At 38.0% G+C, this 19,457-nt stretch overlaps 1 protein-coding gene across 1 annotated transcript in view; it reads right to left on the bottom strand.

Annotated features, from left to right (window-relative positions):
• Window positions 1–1,245: 1,245 nt before the first annotated feature.
• Window positions 1,246–19,457, bottom strand: part of LOC145772184 (uncharacterized) — a 35,132-nt gene continuing 16,920 nt past the window's right edge. Inside the window, exons 14-25 of the mRNA XM_082584032.1 lie at window positions 19,051–19,191; window positions 18,383–18,512; window positions 18,165–18,236; window positions 16,513–17,867; window positions 16,168–16,253; window positions 15,804–15,843; window positions 15,635–15,687; window positions 15,008–15,216; window positions 14,611–14,687; window positions 13,847–14,089; window positions 13,290–13,412; window positions 1,246–1,643 (exon numbers count right to left, since the gene is read on the bottom strand). Coding sequence (XP_082440158.1) covers window positions 13,297–13,412; window positions 13,847–14,089; window positions 14,611–14,687; window positions 15,008–15,216; window positions 15,635–15,687; window positions 15,804–15,843; window positions 16,168–16,253; window positions 16,513–17,867; window positions 18,165–18,236; window positions 18,383–18,512; window positions 19,051–19,191 — 2,522 coding nt within the window. The 3' untranslated portion in view covers window positions 1,246–1,643; window positions 13,290–13,296. The remainder of the gene's footprint in view (window positions 1,644–13,289; window positions 13,413–13,846; window positions 14,090–14,610; window positions 14,688–15,007; window positions 15,217–15,634; window positions 15,688–15,803; window positions 15,844–16,167; window positions 16,254–16,512; window positions 17,868–18,164; window positions 18,237–18,382; window positions 18,513–19,050; window positions 19,192–19,457) is intronic.

The raw sequence follows: 19,457 nt of genomic DNA, 5'->3' as shown, positions 1-19,457 counted from the left end.
ATTGCTTACCCAAGTTCAAAAAATGTCAAAAAACGCCTTCGTTTTAACCAATCCTTACTCGTATTGCAAAACGTCACCAGCTGCTTAGCCAATCAGATAAGTTAGACTTGCTTAAGGTTAGTCTTGCTTTCCCAGTGACGTCAATGCATACATTTGCTAGAGCGACTAGACTAACTCGTCAGAATGATCTCTCGTCACGGTACACGCACAGCATCATAATTGCTGTTTTTTGATGTCTCCTCGCCATGTACTTTAGCCTACTAGCTTTCCTAGTCATGCCTTTGCCCTTTTTACAGCGTTGATATAACGTTACTTCGCCAATGAACGTTCAGGTGCGGATGCAATATTTAGTTCGTTAAGCTTCTATAAGCAGGAGGCAAACTTATCCAGCTTTTTGTACAAATTGCTTGCGGTTGTAATGTTTAGGCCTAAGTGTTAATTTTTGTAGTGTAGGCCTAACTGAATATCTGAGAATGAACATTCATGACGAATTAAACATTTAAACAACTATTATTCCATGTCTAACACAGGATTTTGGTCCTGCAACGTTAAAATTAAGATTGTTCATGACTTCTAAACATTAAATGGATGTATGATCACCACATAGGCGAAGCACAATTTGACAGATTTTTATTTTTGATTTGTTTTGGAAATGCTCTCAGAGCGCACCAAATTGGAAGTGTTTTTCAAAAATTTCTGGGGGAGGCCCCCCAGATCCCCCGCTGGAAGTGTTGCCTTCGGGCTTCGCCCGACGGTTACGCCCTTCGTGCCTACTACCTTGCTGCAGCATATTTCCAAGTTGCTTTCCCAACGGTTTAAGCCATCGAACGTCACTGCTTTTCTGTATCTCTCGATTTGCAGCAGATCAGTTGAAGATATGTTGGGCAAGTAGAGTAGGCCTACCGTATCAAAACCACTTACACTGCAGTAAGTTATAAGTTGGATTCAAATTCAGACAGTTTGCAATGCCATAGGCTAAGTAACGACAGTCCTGATTAAAATTAGTTTGCAAAACTTAATCCGTTACATAACCTACGGCATAGTTGATCTTTTTAAGAACGGAACCGGAAGTTTTCATAACACTGAGTGACAAAATATTGTTCCTGGTTCTGTGACAGTGGAATATAAAACTTTAAAAGCATGATGCTATGTATAATTGTATATCGGTATTGAACGGATTTGTTTGTTTTTTCAGACGCTTTTTTAGACTGAAAAAATTGGAGACACAACTAGCATATTTGCTTAGCACAGGGCCTAATATATTCTGTCGCCAACTCTGGCTACGGTACACGATTACTTTCGAAAGAGACGTTGTATTTCGCCCACAGAAATGTGTATGTACAGTACAAAACAGACTACCGGTATTGTATCAAGCAATATCTTTGATAAGCAGATACAAGTCGGCAACAAACTCAGGCTTAGGTTTCAAAAAAAAATAGTCTGGTACCCGCACGTATATTTTACGTTACGGCTGCTGTGTTTGTTTTCTTCTTGCTGGCACTTGATTGAGCAGTTCAACGCACATTTTTAGCAATATAACAAGCTTGATTGAAGCACTTTTACAAGAACTCTTCCTTGCAACATGAAAGATTCTTTTGTTGATCTTGAATGGATAAGTTCAGGAGATTGGTCTTGATGTGTGTCTGGTCGGAAATAGGTAGAAATGTTGCAATTTTCACAATGTATAACTGGAAATTAACCTATCGGCAAGGGAAGTCAGAATATGTAAGTAGGAATTGAAACACGGGAAAAGCCTATGAACTTTTGCGACATGTACTTTCGCGTCATGTATTTGGCGAAGCTTTTGTGTTGTAGACGTAGTTCAACACGATTATGACAAACTCTTTCTTTGAGAGCCTTAGTGAATGTAAATTCAAAATCAAATCTGTATCAGTCTGCAATTACTTTGTGTGTTATGATGTTATCGTCAATGAACAAATTGATTTAGGCTACATATGTAGGCTAAGCTGTGGAGATTTATAAACATTTTGAAGTTTTACTGTCCTCAAAACAGATTTTAAAAATCTAATGTTTCCAGTGTTCATTTTCTGTATTGCAATGTGGGTCTAGGCTACTGTGGTATTCTGTAAATTTTTAGAATCAAACTTAGTTTATCTGACAGGAAGCTTGGATCTAAGTAAGTTTTCCTACGGTAAACTGTAGTTCCGGACTAATAGGCCTATTCAGTGTAGGTAATAAAATTTTATGCATTCTAATTTAGCCAAGTGTGTAGGCTAATAGTGTCCGACAAATTGTTCGTGAGCAATTGTTCGAAAAACAATTCTTCCTAAAGCATTTTTTCGTGCATGCAGTTAAAATTTGATGTATACGAAGAAATGCTTTACGAAGAATTGTTTTACGGATTTCATTTTACGAAAAACAGTTTACGAACAATTGCTTACGAACAATTGCTTTACGAACAATTGCTTACGAACAATTGAGTGACCTAAAGGTAGAGTGGCCCAAGTCAACTTGGACCGAAAATGAGTTTTTGCTTCCATAGGAACAACAAAAGATGCGAAATTTTTTTGGGAAAATTGGGAAGTTCTATCGTTAGAAAAAAATATGACCCAAGTAAACTTGGTTCATCACTGAAAAAAATTACAAATCCAACAGCGGCCCAAGTCTACTTGGTTTGTATTTGTTATCAAAAGTAACCAATAGTATAGTGCAGGGCTTCTCAAACTTTTTTGTTCTGCGACCCCATTTTGAAAAATATATTTCTATGCGACCCCATTATGGGGACATCCACGTCAATGACATTAAAACGGGGCTAGTTCTTTTGTCTCAATTTGTTTCGGTTCTTTTTGGCTTACTTTATAATTTTCTTACTGAAGTAGTAAAACAATATCGAAAGGAGCATGAAAACAACAACAATGAAACATGAAAAAAGCAACGAATGAAAACAATGTTACAATTCGGGACAAATAGCTGGGCAATAATTTCGTGAACACATGTATTGCATAGCATTTTATATAAATTATATGTAGGTTACAGCTTTTGTTACTGAACTTAAACGAGTGGCTCAACTTTCCTCACACCCCGGCTCAACTTACCGCGTGGGGTAGGTAAGTTGAGCCAAAATGACGTTATATTTAAAACATGTTTTTTTTAATATTCTTATGAGTTATGAAAATTTTTTTTTTGTTAAATTAAGGCCAAAGCATCAACCATTATGCTGCCACTTTCACTTTAATTGTAAACCAAGCGGTTTTCTTAGTAGAAGCGTTTAAGTAAAAAGTGGCTCAACTTTCCTCATCCTCTCTACAGAGAGGATCGGTTTTTACACTTGATGGTGGTGAGTTTTGAGAGTGCCGCTTCACATAAATATGTTGTGCAAAAAAGCAAGAGTTTGTCAAGGGTTAGGTCAGAAAGGTTTGGGTATTCATTCCTTGTGCTTATCCAATTATTTCATTACTTTATTTTATTTATTATTACGACTTTATTTATTTATTATTATTTTGTTATTACGACCAATTATTTCATTATTTCATACGACCCCAAAATTTCATTACGCGACCCCATTTGGGGTCGCGACCCATAGTTTGAGAAGCCCTGGTATAGTGGACCACATTTACTTGGTTTGCAATACGTGAAGAAAATTACAAAAGCAATAACAGCTGAACATCTGTAATAACAGTATACTCTTCCACAACTTAGTAAATTGAGTTGGCATGGTAATAATGACACTTGTCGGAAACCCAGCATTGCAGTACTGTTCCACAATAAGTCAATGGGTATTTGTCTCTGCATTGTTGTGTCATAATGCATACGAACGAGCAAGTGTGTTCGCGACGCTGAAATTCCACGTGCAACTGCAAAGAACAAACGCTAGGAATACTAAGGGTCATTGCGCACCAAGATTATACTGTTATATTACAGGCATACTGTTTTGTTTGTCGTATCCAGGCTTTCACCCGGTGGTTGAAGATTTAGATTAAGTGGACGGGAAGGCTAGGAAGCCAATCTTCGTGTCCACCTTCAGGCATGCCTTTTAAGTGTCCTGCCGCAGACACAGCTGCATGCTCTTGAGCGGTGTCGAACCGGCGCCCTCTCGATTGCCGTTCCAGTGTTCTTACCACTCGGCTATGCAGCCGACACGAATACCTACACGTGCAGCCTACAGGCATACTGTAGACACTAGACAGTGTCTACTGATTATAACCTAAGCATAGTTGTACTGTATATGGCGGAAAGGGAAAGATCTCAACTGCTCAGTGTTATTAAAGACCGCGTACTATTGAAGATGATACAGTCATTGATGATGTGGTCTGCGGTCTGTTCCTCGGCACCACATTCACAGCAGAGGGAAGAGGCCATTCCCCATTAGTGCATGGTTAAGCGGAAAATCCCGACGCCCGTACGAAGACGGTTGAGGCGCACCCATGCCTGTCTTTGTAGTGTCAGGCCAATGGGGCGTGTGTCGGCGTCGGAAATGAACGAATGGATTCTGGTAGTACTCGACTTCCTTTAAGAGTTCCATTTATGGTCCGCCCAAGTAGCCGCAGAGATGTCTTGTTCATCAGCTTCGTTGATGAGAAGTTGAGCGGCTGGCACGAATGGGTGTCTTGATTTCAGTCGACGGGGTGCTCGTTTGGGAGAGCAGAGATCTTGTTGTGGAGAAGGTGGTTAGGCTCCAGTGCCCTTCGACAGAGATACAGATTACAGAGTGGCTTCTTCACGACGAAGCTCAGCAGGTTGGATGCCAGCGACAATGGGGAGATTTTCCAATAGTGTGGGACGCAGGCATCCGGTCACTGTGCGCAGGGCGCTGTTTATGGCAATGAGCACTGTGCACCAGACAGGTGCATGATCTGCTGAAGAGTAGACAAGGGCTAAGGCTGCTATACGCAAAGTGTCAGCCCTCGCCCCCCAGCTGGAGCCTGCCAGGCGCTTAAGTAGCGCAGCGCGGGAATGTCAGTTTCTTACGCAGTGACACCAAATGGTGGCAGTACGTGAGCGATCTGTCTGGTGTCACCCCAAGATATTTTGGTTCGTGACAGAAGGACAGGGATTTTCCGTTGTTCTGAACATGTAGCTCACGATAAGCTTCCCGATTGTGCAGGTGGAAAGCTGCTGCCACAGTTTTGGTTTTGCTGAGTTTCAGTCGCCAGTTTTGGAGATAAGCTAAAAGGGTTTGCATGTCCTGGCTCAAGGTGTCTTCTAGATTTCCCACGACTTTGTGAAGTAGAGAATTGCCAGGTCGTCCGCATAAGCGCATTTTGCGGAGACTGTGGTTGGCAGGTCTTGGGTATGGATGTTGAAAAGAATTGAAGCCAGGACCGATCCCTGTGGGACGCCGTTTTTCAGACGTCTCGGTCTGCTTCTCCGTGAGTTGCCGGTGGTGAGGGTGAAGCTTCGATTCCTGACAAGTTCCATAATCATATGAACCATATGATTATGCCGAAATCCAGCTTGCTCTTTTGGAAGGAGCGGGTTGATGATTGAGTTGACGCGGGCATTGATCAGCCAGACTTTTTGAAAGGAACACAGAGTAGGGATATCGGACGATAACTCCTTGGGTCCTCTAGTGACTTGTGAGGCTTAGGGATCGCAACTACTAAAGCTTTTCTCCAGATTTTTGGGATTGTGAGGTGGTGTGCTAAGAAAGCTTTCACACAATGATAATCTGGAACAAGTAATTGGAAGGTGATTCGGGAATGTAACTAGAGACTTATCTATAGTGAAAGTTTTCCAATTTAGCGCAGGATTCGTGTTGAACTTTGAACAAGCTAAGGCAGTGCATGTTGTAGCATACATACACAAAGCAATATGATTGACAAAATATCATTACCAGTCAACATGCATAACATAAAATGTTATGAGTGTATAAATTCCACAACATCAACAAAATAAAACTTAATTGTCATCTCTCTGTTGGTTCTTTATTCGCATTATACAATAGCTGATACCAACAGCCCATACTGAAATTTAATGTGATTATTGTATGGTTACAGGGCAAGGACAGTTTTTATAAGGTTTATCCTTGAACCGCTGGAATATTGCTTTCCATTTTCACTCCATGCTACCGGGTTTTAAATATTGTCATTTACACTTGCATTGAAAACTTTACCGATGCTGATGGTGCATTTTGTTGAAACATTTTTCGATATAAGCGACATGCAGAAGAATCATCCGGCAACCACTGCAGAGTTCCGATTCCGTGTGACTTCAAGTCTTAAACTATAATGAACGTGGGCACTTAAAATAAAATCATTTACTGCAGTAAAAGCTACTGATTTGCGTGTGGTTAATACAAGCTGTGTCCTCTGCTACTGAACGTCAACTGATACTTTTTAATCCGAATGCTCTTAACTAGGGGTGCACGCACCACTAAGGGGTGCGAGACCTGTGCCTAGGCGGTGCGGGGATGCTGAATTATCAAGGTTTGTTATAATATGACGTAAGAAACAAAGTTGTTTTACCAGGTTTCAACAAAAATTTCGAACTGTAGGTGACTACGTATTACTTTTCAGCCAATCCTAGGAGGGTGTGCGAGAACTGGTTGGTAATTTTAAGGTGGTGCTGACAAGGCAAAAAGTTAACTGCTGCTCTAGACGCTGCGTAGGCGCATCAGCAGTTTACAGAACATATTGTGACTGACAGTCATTACATTTTAAGACTTGAAGTCACACAGAATCAGAACTTCGCAGTGGTTGCCAGATGATTCTGCTGCCTGTCGCTTATATCGAAAAATGTTTCAACAGAATGCACCATCAGCATCGGTATTGCGACTGACAAGTTTCGATAACGGGAAAGGAGCGCTCAGAACTGACGTCAACCACTTTTTGGCCATTCCTCTTGGGAAGTCTTTGTTTAGCTCTTTTCTTATGGGTTTCTCTTAAGCTTCACGATAAACCACACGGTGCAAAGCACCTAGATAAATTATATAGGTCACCACCGTTTTAAACGGCTAAACTTTCGCTACCGTCGCCCACATGGTTCGTCGCCCAAGAGGGTTTCGCCCAGATGCCGTGTACCATTTTATTTATGGTTGCTTATCATTAAGTTTTGATGATGTCATGAGTTAGATCAGCATACTGAACTTTGAAGTAAAAACGTTTTTACGGAAATTTTTGGTACCAGTTGCTTGCCAAACGATTCATTATATTAAGCGTAAGTCAAATTTATCCTGCCCCAATCCAAAAATATGCGTTGCAATTATCCACTGGATAAAATTTCATTAAAACATGCATTTATTTATTTTTTTTATTCGAATTTTTTTAGATGGGCCAGTTTACTGTTGGGAAATTATGAATTTTTGCAAAACCAACTAAACTTGGGTCACTTTTTTCGCTAAAGAAAGCAAACAGTAGAGTGACCCAAGTATAAAAAAAGCTAATAAAAAAAAACGTGACGTCATATGACGACACAATTTTCCGAAAATTTTTTTGTAGTCATATGAATTATTCCCTGTACTTCACTGGATAGATTCAACTTCACCTTCATAGTAAAAAAAGTGCCTAACTTTGAAGTCGATTTACTCAAAATGAAGATTTTCGACTTGGGCCACTCTACCTTTAGGTCACTCAATTTGCCTATAACTGTGTGTAATGTAGGCTACGAAGTTTTTGTTTTAATGGGTTCATCAGAGATTTTTAAAAAAGTTTTGAAGGTCACAATTAATTCTCCGAAGTGAAATATCAAAACAAGTGAGTGCAACTGTTGGAGTAGTCTACACACAATATTGACCTTTTCAAAAACTACACCTTTAAATTTTAACAAACACCCTAGTTTACATACTGTGTAAATGGTATTACGTACTTAACAGTCAAATACAACGTTAAATATCTTTAACCTAGGCTACTGTTTTATTCACAAGAAGATGTTAATTAAAAATGCAATCCAGGGGATATCCACTTTTTTTTTAATTTTTAGTTTCTCCATGCTAATTGGTAATGATACTATACTTAATGCTTGCGGTTTTCGTTTCCTGTTGCAGTAAATTCACTCTTTGATAAAATAAATTTGACCACTACAAGTAAAATTACATGGAGTTGTCAACCCCTGGTGTAATTGACAATGTTACATTAAAAATAAACACTTGGGATTTTGAGGTGGCTTTGGTCATAGATAACATGCAATTCCGGTGAAATATTCGGTAGGATAAAAAGTGTTTTGTTTGTCGCATGTTATAGGCTAATGGCGAAAAGCTTAGCACTGCATTGTAAGGGAATGCTTTGAAATGAGCTACATGAAGGCTAAAAGTTATAGACTATTCATTTCATTACCGCTGCTTTCCTTTACATGCATTTCGCTGTTCTGTTGCGCGTCCGGTAGGTAATATGAATAAACTCGTCGCATTCCAACGAATAGTAGGCTAGTCCTAGCATCACGTGATACCAAGAGCTATGTATTTGTGATATTAAGCATGGGTAATGGGGATTGATTGTGAATGAATAAATATTGTCTGAAATTTTGTCTATTAATTGGCTTCTCAACCTAGTGTGTACGTAAAGTAGTGAAGTAGGATAACCAGGTAAAAAGTAAACTTCTCAGTCTCAGGAAGCTCAGTCTACAAAACTTTAATAAAGTTTATTCAAACAATGCGGTTAAAATGATATAACTTAATAAATAAACTGTAAACAACCTCTCTATAATGCAAATGGATATTTTATAAGACTATGCATTACCCGGTAGTAATTTAATGTTGTGTGGTGCATTGCAATTTAAAACTGGATTGTAGTGGGAATTTAGACTAACCTTGACATTTTGCCACCTCCGTTGCTTTGAGGGAGCCATAGCTAAATGACCTGTCGTTGCTATTGATTAAATTTGACCAGAAGTGCGCATAAAGCGGAAGTTTCCTCGGCTGCATTTGTGCTGTAGCCGTCCGTGTATTATTGCACGTCTTTTTGTTTTAAACTTTTTCTTATTTAAATGTGGACAATCTTCTCAGATGCATACTAATAGTAACATCATTTTTGGGTGTGTGAATTTAGCTCATGCTACAACCAAGATGATGGTATCAGACCATTTTTGGGTTCCACTGCTGATACTTTTGTACGCTCAGCTTCTTCAAAACAATAAATTTAATTAAGCTACATCATTGCATCATGTTATGTCTTCTGGTTACTATTTCAATTCTACATTTTATATTCACTACAACAGTATTTTGTACAGTATATTGTTTGATGTAGCCTGCATGGTGTTGTGTTAGTCTGATATTTTGTGTGATGATTGTTAAAAATTTGAATTCTATGGACTTTGTGTCTGATGCAAATAAATAATAATAATGAGTGTGATATTTATGAAATAAAGGTAATATTGTCGTGTGAATATCTGCGGATATGAAATATTGTTTGCAAACAATTTTGTGTATTCAAATCAGTAACATTTATGGGTTAGCAAAATATATAGGCTACTGAAGCATCTTTTTCAGAATAATCGGCAACAACAAAATACCATCACACTTAGGGAATGAGTTTCATGATTTAAGTTATTTTTAAACTTCTCTGAAAAATGCTTGAAATGATGCGGTTCACAAAAGATTGTGTACGGTGTAGTGAACATTAGTAATAACCTCAAACTTGGCCAGACTGTTAGTAGACATAGACCTACTCTGTGTTGTTCCTACATATAAATTGTTAAGTCTCGGTAGTAGGAAATGCATTTGGTAAGTTTTATGCTGAGTTACTTACTGTACACCAGCAACTATGTAATAAAGTACAGACTGTTGACAAAAATAAAGATTTTGGTTAATCAATAATCATACATCTTGCATAAATGCACTGCCGCCAATGTCATTTTTGGGAGAATAGGTTTTTATATTGCCGAGGAAAGGTAGAAACATAGGGATTGTAGATCATACGGATGCGAAACTTCATCCGCTTTTGGCTTATCCGCAACACTAAAAGGGTTAGGTTTTTTTGTAATTTACAAAATATTTTACTTTTTATAGGTTATATAAGAAGAGTGAAGTTGGTTTTAAAGTAATTTAAGGTTTTTAGTTGAAAGCAAGCCAGCAGTAAAGCGTAAAAAATGTCAAATTGGCAGTTGACCCTTCTAATGTTGAAGGAACAACGGAGTTGCGCGTCCCGTAATGTACCGTCCCTAGTAGAAACATAACATAGCAACCAACTTAACTAAATAATCAATTTCGACATGTGTTGACGCCTGCCCTACATTTTTGAAAAATGAAACAAGGGAAAACATAATGTGTTTTGAATAAATTTATTTCGGGTAGAACATTTTTTGAGCATAATTTCAGTTTATGAGTGATTGTAGTTGGTTGTCTGAAAAAAAAACGAGCATTGACATTGTCAGTATTGATTATTAAAGTTTCAAGAATTTATAACGGCGCACTATATGATTCATGTCATGAGGTTCTTTTTCGTACAGTTTTGTTTATCTGTTTATTCAGATCAAGCAAATAATAATGTTGAATAATGTTATTGTTTAACGTTCAATTGTTTATCGACCAAGCTATTATTCAACGCTACTTAGCCTATGTATTGGAATGGCTTGATGCATGTGGAGTTTTGGAGATAAGATTATTTCGTTGCAACACCATTGCATAAAAACAATTAACACCACTTGATAAATCAACAATAATTTGATATGTTTCATGTGAAAGAAACTTTATAAAAGCAGCTTAAAGCAAATTACGGCTTTTTTAAGTAGTGCTATGTGCTTTTTTTATGAAACGACTTTTCTACTTTTGCGTTCCCCAGTTAAATTTGTAGCAGTCAAAATGTGTTTTATTTGTAAAACACAACTCTTACGACCTATTTCAAATTAAAATTTATTATTGTATCAAAGATTAGCATTTTTAGAAAACTTTTCTATTTCAAAGAGAAGAATTTTACATGACAATACTAACAGTTCATCTATGCAATTATCCTACGTTGATGAAATGAGATTATGAAGGCAAAGTTGGTTAATTGCTATAATAACAATCAAAACCAATAAAATATCCTTTACAACAAGTGTCTCATAGTTAGTATTTTGAATACCAAGTTACTGTTAGATGTAATTCCAAGTATGACTACAAGTTTTAGTTTAACATCCAAGGGATCCGGAATAATAGTTTATCTTTAAACGATGTGAGCTTCCAACTACTTTTTATTTGTAATTTAAATTTTATGGATTGTCTCTTTTTTATGCATTCAGGCTAATGCTCTGTGATTGAAACTCTAGATTAAGTGGATGGCACGGTGAAGAAGCTAACATTCGTTTCCACCTTCAAGCACAAGCTGTAGGCTCGACGAATTGTTAACTGATAGTATTGTTTCTACAACTGTTGTTTCCAACTTTAAAATTTCATTTACTGTAATAATTAACGCTTCGCAAACCTTCAAAAAAAGTAGTGCGTTTGTAAACCGTAATATATAAAATATTCAAAGTGTTCTTCGAAGCGGCTTGATTGGAATCCAAAGAACGAACCAGCATGGTCAGATACAAAAAAGTGAAACTTACCGCATCATGTGTTATTTATGAAAAAAATATTCTTTTAGTCACTAAGTATCATGAGGCAACTCATGTGCAAGAATGTTTTTGAACACGTGAATAATAGCAGAAGTTTTAGTTTTGCAGACGAAAAATATCTTGTTTCTATTCCTGATTAGATCGATGTTATTCAAGTTTTTTTTTAATTGGTGGATTAAGTGGATACAGACAAAAAGAAACCAGAAAATTGAAGATAAAACAACGGAGATGGAAGAGTCGCTGCAGAAAACTGGACCAGGCTTTATTGAAGCAAAATGGATGATGATGATGACACCATTGAATTATGATTAGTCATTGGGTGTTATTGGTATTGGTAGATATTTCATATTTAACTGCCGGAGATATCTTAGCGGGAAACATTTTTTGTTTTCTTGGTTATAAACCTTAACTGAAGTAGAATCATTTAAATTTTCACGCTCTGTATTTGAGTGGTTGTTGAATGTTGCATATTGTTAAATAATTATATAATAGAATATCGTTTACTTCACGTTATAATGTAAAGAAGCCAGTCTATCTATACGGTGTTTCTGATTCAACTCTTGAAAATGTTGGTGTGCAGCAACACGGTCTAGTACCACCGAAAAGCATAAATACCTAACGGAAGCAAAACAACCTCAATTTATCACGTAAACTGCAGATCCTGAGCTCGAAGGGATTTTTGTTGTAAATTACTTGAAAACATCAGTGACCAAGATCTACCATGAACACTATTTTCTTCAAACAAGTGTGAATGTGTTTCATTTTTTATGTGGGAAAACCGGCTTATGTTTTCGGCAACTTTATACACTGTGATGTGCTATTAGAGTTGATGCAATACAAGAAGAGTAAAAAGAATTAAAAATGCGACGCTCTCACTTTTACAAAAACCACCTCCAACAACATAATTAGCAGTTTAAGTATTCCGGCTTTGTTTATGTGGCCGTGTTAGTTTTATCTTCTTACAGGTCACAAATACTCATCTAGAATTTTGACATCTCTAAATTCCAACAAGGACATATTCTTTACTGCAATAGTTTGTTATGGTACATTTGTTTGTTGATATTATTTGAATTTAATCCCGAATCTATTATTTAGAAATAAAATATTATAGGATCGTGTTTGTTGATCTTTCGCTACATGATGATCGAATGTTATTCTAACGTTGTCCAATGTTGTTTTGTGAAAAGTGCTGCGTGATATTAAACGAAAATGTCTCTATCGCAAATCAATGGTTGATTACCAGGTTTATCAACAGGCCTTAAATCTTCAGCCAAATCCAAACATGTGTTTGAAGTCCTAACGTTAAATTTTAAAATGAATCAAACCAAGCAAAGGCAAGCTTGCCTTTGCGTCTATATTTGATGTGGTTTAGAATTACTTTGTGTTACGCTGAACTAGAATATTGACTCCTGTACTGGAAATTTGTAGAGTATCTGGAAACAGTGAAAAGTTGTAACATTTTTTTTTAAACTGAAACCAGGAGCTGTGCAGTGATTTGAAATTCAGTTAAGTTCGCATGTTGAAAGTGTGTGTGTGTAGGACATTATGGTAGAGAGCTACTTTACGTATGCTACATCTTCTTAAACTACCAAGACGTTGAGATATTCTGAAAATATTGAAACGTGTTTAGAATATCCGGTTGGTTTCCAGTTAATAGTTGGAATACTGCGTTGGTGTGTGACTGTGTGTGAAAGTGACCCAGCATTCAAATGGCGATGCTCAGTGTATTCTCCAAGTACCTGATGTGCTTCAACATACAGAAAGAAGTAGAAAATTACTTTTAAACGCTACAAATTTAACACTATTAATAAAAATTAAAAAAATTGGCAGTTTAACATCGAATTGAAAGAGACAAAAATTACCTCATCACTACATTGGTCGAATGCGAGGTGGGAAACCTCGACCCGGATGTCCACGTGGCATCAGTGGTCTTGAAGCAGCACGCATGCCAAAAGTTGTACACATACGCGGCCGGGTAGATCCACCTGTTACAAAACTTTGACTTAAATTAATCTATTCTTAAATACTTATTAGCGTATAGAAATCCCTCTTAACGAAGTAACTTAAACTGCCTGTTTCATCGTTAGTGGATCTTCAGAATATAGTTAGTCAGTGTCGTATAAAGTAGACTCAAGATTAACCTAACATAAGGCTTTATTCACTTAAAACGAAACATCTGAAAACATTAAGTACAATACAATAAGATACTCTTTACGCATAGCTTACACCAAACCACAACCATCTTCACAGCTGACAACACTAACTGAAAAAGGTCTACAACAAAAGGGAGAGAAACTAAATTAGAACGTTTGCTTTTAGCAGAAGTCGTGAACAGCAAACGGCAAGGAAAGGAGTTGATGCTCAAGGCAGAAAATGTAATGTAGAATGTATGAATCAAATGCAGAATCTTGAAATCAACCTGGAGGTCGCATCCCTCTCATTCCAGGACCAGGCAATCGTCTTCCACCACCCAGCAATGGTCTCGGACCTCTTAGTCTAGGTCGCATGGCGTTGGGAGCTAGATGCAAACTCGGTTCTTCTGGGAAATAACTTTCTTCTTCTCTGTAACCAGCTTCTGATGCCTGTAAGATATCCTGCTCTACTTGTTCATAGAACTGTTCGCTGCCAGCAGAGTGCGAGTCGTTTCTTAAAACCGGTGTTTCTGAAAAAAAAGAAAAGAAAGATCATTAAATGTACACTTGTACAGTATAGTCAAGAACTGCCAGTTGAACAGACCACCCCATGATGTAGAAGACCTAGTCTCCATTAGCGACGCCTAGGAGTGGCTAACCGACGGGTACCCTGGTATTAAACAACAATACGAGAGAAGAAACGTTGTTGGTGATGACAAGTGGTCATTGACCACGAAACATCAAATGACGTTAAGGCTTTTCATAAAAAAATACTTTAAAAAAAAGTTGAATACTATTGTTACAAAACTCGTCTTTCTTGTAGTAATAATAAATAAATGGGTAGTACAGTTTACACCAAAACAAAAACGTCTGAAAGGATATACTAATTTTTAATCACGTACAAGGAATCCCGTAAAAACATACAGTATGTCGATTTGAACCGATTGCCGCCACTTCACGCGGTAATAAAATTTTCCGGTTGCATTCGATGGAGAAAAGCCTGCTTAATAAAAGGTGGTCACAAAAATTGTGTAATAGTTAGATGCCATACCTAGCAGTGGACGACGCGGTCTGTTGAAGTTAGCCATTGATTCATCTTGACGTGGTCTGACAGGACGAGACATTCCTCTGTGGAGTAAATGTGCTTTTCACTTGTCAGATTATTTGGCAACAGGTAATTGTTAAAGATGATATCGAGGTGATGTAATAATGTGGTGTGGATAATATCAATGCCAAGCTGGACAGACGCTGGACATTGCACAATACCAGAATGAGTGAAGAAGCCTTGTTTCTGTACTTGGTGTTTTTCACTTCATTATAGCAATAATAAAGTGACGCTTGTCATAACATGATGATAATTAATATATAAGAAGCGATAATTATCCCATTGCTCAAATGTAGTAGGCTACTGCCAGATATTTGTTTTATCAAATTTAAATAAATGTTACCTCATTCGCACATCCATCAATGTAGGAGGAGGCCTTGGGCCCCTGGGACGTGCAACCATTCCGGGTGGTTTACCCAGTAATGACATTCTCGGTACGTTGAATCTTGCTGGTCTTGGTCCATGTGGGTTCGCCATGGTAGGGCCGTGTAGATTCGGTTGCATTGCTGGGTCATCGGGTGCATGTGACCGCGGCATGCTATGCACAGGTTTCTAGTATGCAGAGATACGGTCGTGACTAAGTGCTTCCATTTACATTACTGCATTTTAAATATTTCAGTAGGCTATTTGCTTTATTAGTTAGATATACAGTATGAGTGGCAGAATATGAATTTTATATGTAAGTTATCATGGTTTTGCAATTTTTGTATCATTGCTAGGTCTATATGTAGGCGAAAAAAACATAGTGAAGTCAGGATTGCCAGAAGGTCAAAAGAAATGTCACTTTTTTTAACAGACTTATTTTTAAAAAATTACGAAAGTTGCTCTAAAAACAAAAATTCACATTGAAAAGCTTAAATACAGTATTTGGCCGTTAGTTTTCTTTTAGAAAATGTAAGTTGGTAGGCAAGCAACTAAGTCTTATGATGACCAGTGCACTTTAATTCGTGACAATAAACATCGCAATCACCTCATTTCCATGATACTCCTCTGATTCTGACTCCACGTCCATGTCTCCACCGTCTACACATAGGTCAGCATCAATGTTTGCTCAATATTCACAAAAATTAAACATCAATGGTTACAAATTTAACGAAATGTTTTCAACTTGAAGATAAAATACTTTCAACGACACTTACATTCGACCTTCATATGAGGCGGAGTTTCTTCTCGAGGAGCCTAAAAGACAGGAAAGTAAATAATAATGATTGATTAAACTGATTAAAGATATAGTTTCTCTTCAACAGTAAAAGTAGATCGTCTAAACCTTGATACAGGCAGCTTTGTGACCTTGTCGAATTCACACCAAAAAAGTGTGAATTCGGTTGCTGCATTTGACATCTTACCACACGTTATATCTCACCGCGCGATTATTTGACGCAAATTCTATTACATCTTGCATTGTGCATATCCTTATGTCTAACCAGGCGCGAGAACATCTCTATTGCGTCCAACATGAATAGTGATTTACAAGCAAATCAACTTTAAGGTTTTAAGACTTACTTCACGATTATGTTGACGTATGCTGGCAAGGCTTGCTTTTAATTTGTCAAAGTCTACACTGGCTAGTTTTGACATAGTGCTCGCACCTGCAAAGTAAAATAGAATAGTTTTTCGCAATTCGCTATTAAGCTGCGTTCCTTGCGATACATTGTAAAGTGACACTATGTTGCAGAAGATGTTCAATAACAAATACTGTAAACGTAAAATCTTGAAATGACTAGCACAGGTTATTGGAACACTTCAATTAAAGAACATACAGATTGTGAGATTAAACCTACAGAAGTATTGTGCTAACTTACGAGTAAGTCTCCAATCAAAAGTTTGCAGTCCATGTTTTCTACTAACCTGCTGAACTAGGTGGCTCGTTTGACAATCCAGCTCTGTCTGATGGAGATATGTTCTTTACTGAAGGCACGGCAGGCGAAGGCAGCAGACCATCTCGCTTTGTTAGTGGCAGTGCCGGGGCAGGAGCTTGCTTGTCTTGGGAAGGGGGTGGGTTTATAGAATTAGATTTAAGAGGATCCCCTCTGGAGTTTGATCTATCCCGTTTATTCAGAGAAGCTTCTCTGTTATCCCTTAGGCGATTATCTAAAGTGTCATCATTCTTTGACCTCTTATCATCTCTTCGCGAACGTGAACCGTCTCTTCTGTCATCTCTTCTTTCAGAATCGCTTCGCGAAGATTTTGTGTCACTTCTACGAGAATGGGGACTCCGTCTGCGATCGTCATTTCGCGAACGTGAAGAGTCTCGTCGGTCATCTCTGTGGCTGGAACTTCGCGAACGATCTCCTTCTCTGGCTCGAGAACGTGAACTATCCTTTTCATCTCTTCTGCTACTTCTGCCATCATCAGTACGACTTCTTGAGCTTCTTGGTGACCTCTCTCTATCTCCTCTAATAGATCGTCTGTCCTTTTCACTTGAAAACCGTCCATCGCTTCCATCCCTTTGAGGTGAATTAGCTTGACCAACACTTCTTCTGGGCGATCGAGCCAGCCTCCTCGAATCAGGGCCTGGTGGAATTTGCCGTTGTTGCCCAAGTCCTTCGGGCTGGGGCTTGTCGTTGCCACTTCGATTGTAATTGCTTTGCCAATCGTCTGTCCGCCTTGGCTCTGCATTTCTTTCTGGCATGTTATTATGAGGAGCACTGTTGTAAGAGCCCGTAGATGGTGCAGCATTTTGTGAAGAAAAAGGAGGCCTTCCTCGATTTTCGTAATCAGGTGAATGAAACCCTTCTACAATTCTTTCTGACCCATTTCTTTCTTGAGTTCCAAAACGCTCTCTGGACTGTTCCCAGCTGGAAGCTGTGCGTCTGTTTTCATCTTGATTTCCTCTGCCCTGTTCTCTATCATCAGGTCTTGGTACTGTGTCAAACCCACCTCTACTTTTTGAAAAAGAATCGTGAGGGTGAGAAGGTGGCAAAGATCTCCCTTGATTTGGGTCTTGAAATGCCGGTGAGGGATTATGGTTTCGTTGAGCATGTGAGCCTTGGTTCATTGAAGGGGAAAACTGGGGTGGATTGTGCTGTGCATCCCTTTGCGATGGAAAATGCTGTTGTTGTTGTTGTTGGCTTTCATAGTATCCTTGCTGTGAATTAGAATATGAACCTTGATTATCCTGAAGTTGAGAAGAACGTTGGTAACCATCAGTAGGATAGTTTTGATCACCCGCTTCCATTGGTCTTTCTCTTCTCTCTGGCATCCTAAAAAATCCCAAAGAATGCTGCTCATTGCTTTGTAATACTGCTATCTTGCATCATTACGGTGATTCTATGCTACGGGTTATGTTTAAGCCGAGTGTCAATGAGGGTCAGATATGATGAAGTTCTCAGTAACAAATCATATTTAGAAACAAAACCAGTCGATGTAACAAAATCCACATCAAACTACATCATACTTAGAAGATGAACTCAACAGATCTCATGCCTCACAATGAAAAACCCACAAGTCAAACAAAGCCTATCGCATGCAGTCTTTGGTAAAGCATCGATCCAACTCACTTTGGCGGGTTGTTCGGTGGTGGCGGGTTGTTTCCTTGACGAGCCACATTCTGCCATGGTTGTGGTGGATTTCTGCAAGAAAACATAGGCTATGTAAAAAGATGTTCATCCTATGTGGTCCAAAATGCTTCTTGAAAAAAAGATTCAATGCTAATGTAATTAGTCTCAATGCTCAATGCAATTTAGACAACCAAACGTTTCAAAAGCATGGACCTTACCTTTCAATGTTTGGATCAAATCCTGAGGAATTACCAGATTGAACATTGCCCTGATTATTGTATCCTTGGTTTTGCTGATATTGATTGTTATTGTAAGCATCACCATAACCACCCCATCCTTCTGTTGGTTCTAAACAAGATTTTCCACATAGAAATTTGTTATAGTAGTTTACAACTACGCTACTTTTTAGGTTTAATCAGTTATCATGCATAATTTCAATACCATAATAATATTGAAATGGAAAAAGTATCCTGACAATATGGTGAATACTCATTACTCAATCTTGTATTGACTAGAAAGATCACCACATAGCACACCAAGAAGACATTGGTTTTAGTCTTCTGCAGAAAGAAGCAAGGAAAACCAACTAAACATAAATATTAAATAACCCAGCCGTTATATAACAGACAAAGGCGGAGCGGCCTCATTAAGGATGAACGTTGCAAGAAACACGAATTATTGCACTGTACTTCAGCATGGCAAACTCGGTCATTTTTAACAAGTTAAAAGTGTTCAGATGGAACGGACTATAAATATCTGGTATGACTAGTTTAAAATAAATAAATAGAAAATTGAAGAATTTCCTAACTTTTTGGTTTTTTATATTTGTGAAAAATATGCACACCAAAGCCCAACAAACAAAAAGACTTAAGATTTAAAATGAAACCTCTTTTAGGAGCGCTGAACGATGGATTTCGTTCTCCATAAATTGAGTTTTGTTGTGGTTGTGTGTATGGTTCACCAGTCTTATTGTATTGGTTGTCTTGTGGGTAGTTGGATCGACCACCCGGTGGAAAACTGTTGGTATCTGAACAAGCCAGCGCGCTTTAATTTAAACTAATCAACAAAAACACTTTACTTAATTAGCATCATAGACTAGTTGTTTACTAAAATACGTAGCATGGTTGTTCTTACATTTCTTCCCACACCTGTAAGCAAGACTCTGACAAAGAGGAAAGTTAAAAAATCTATTTTAAGTTCTGAGTTGATGTAAACGATGGTACTGAAAACGTTATCTTCTAAAGCGATTGCCTAATTCGCTTCCTTGCACATTCATTACTGACAGCATACCAG

Source organism: Aplidium turbinatum, chromosome 6, assembly GCF_918807975.1.
Source record: "Aplidium turbinatum chromosome 6, kaAplTurb1.1, whole genome shotgun sequence".
Lineage (NCBI taxonomy): Eukaryota > Metazoa > Chordata > Ascidiacea > Aplousobranchia > Polyclinidae > Aplidium > Aplidium turbinatum.
The sequence above is the reverse complement of the archived record's forward strand: the minus strand, read 5'-3'. Positions and strand labels throughout refer to the sequence as shown.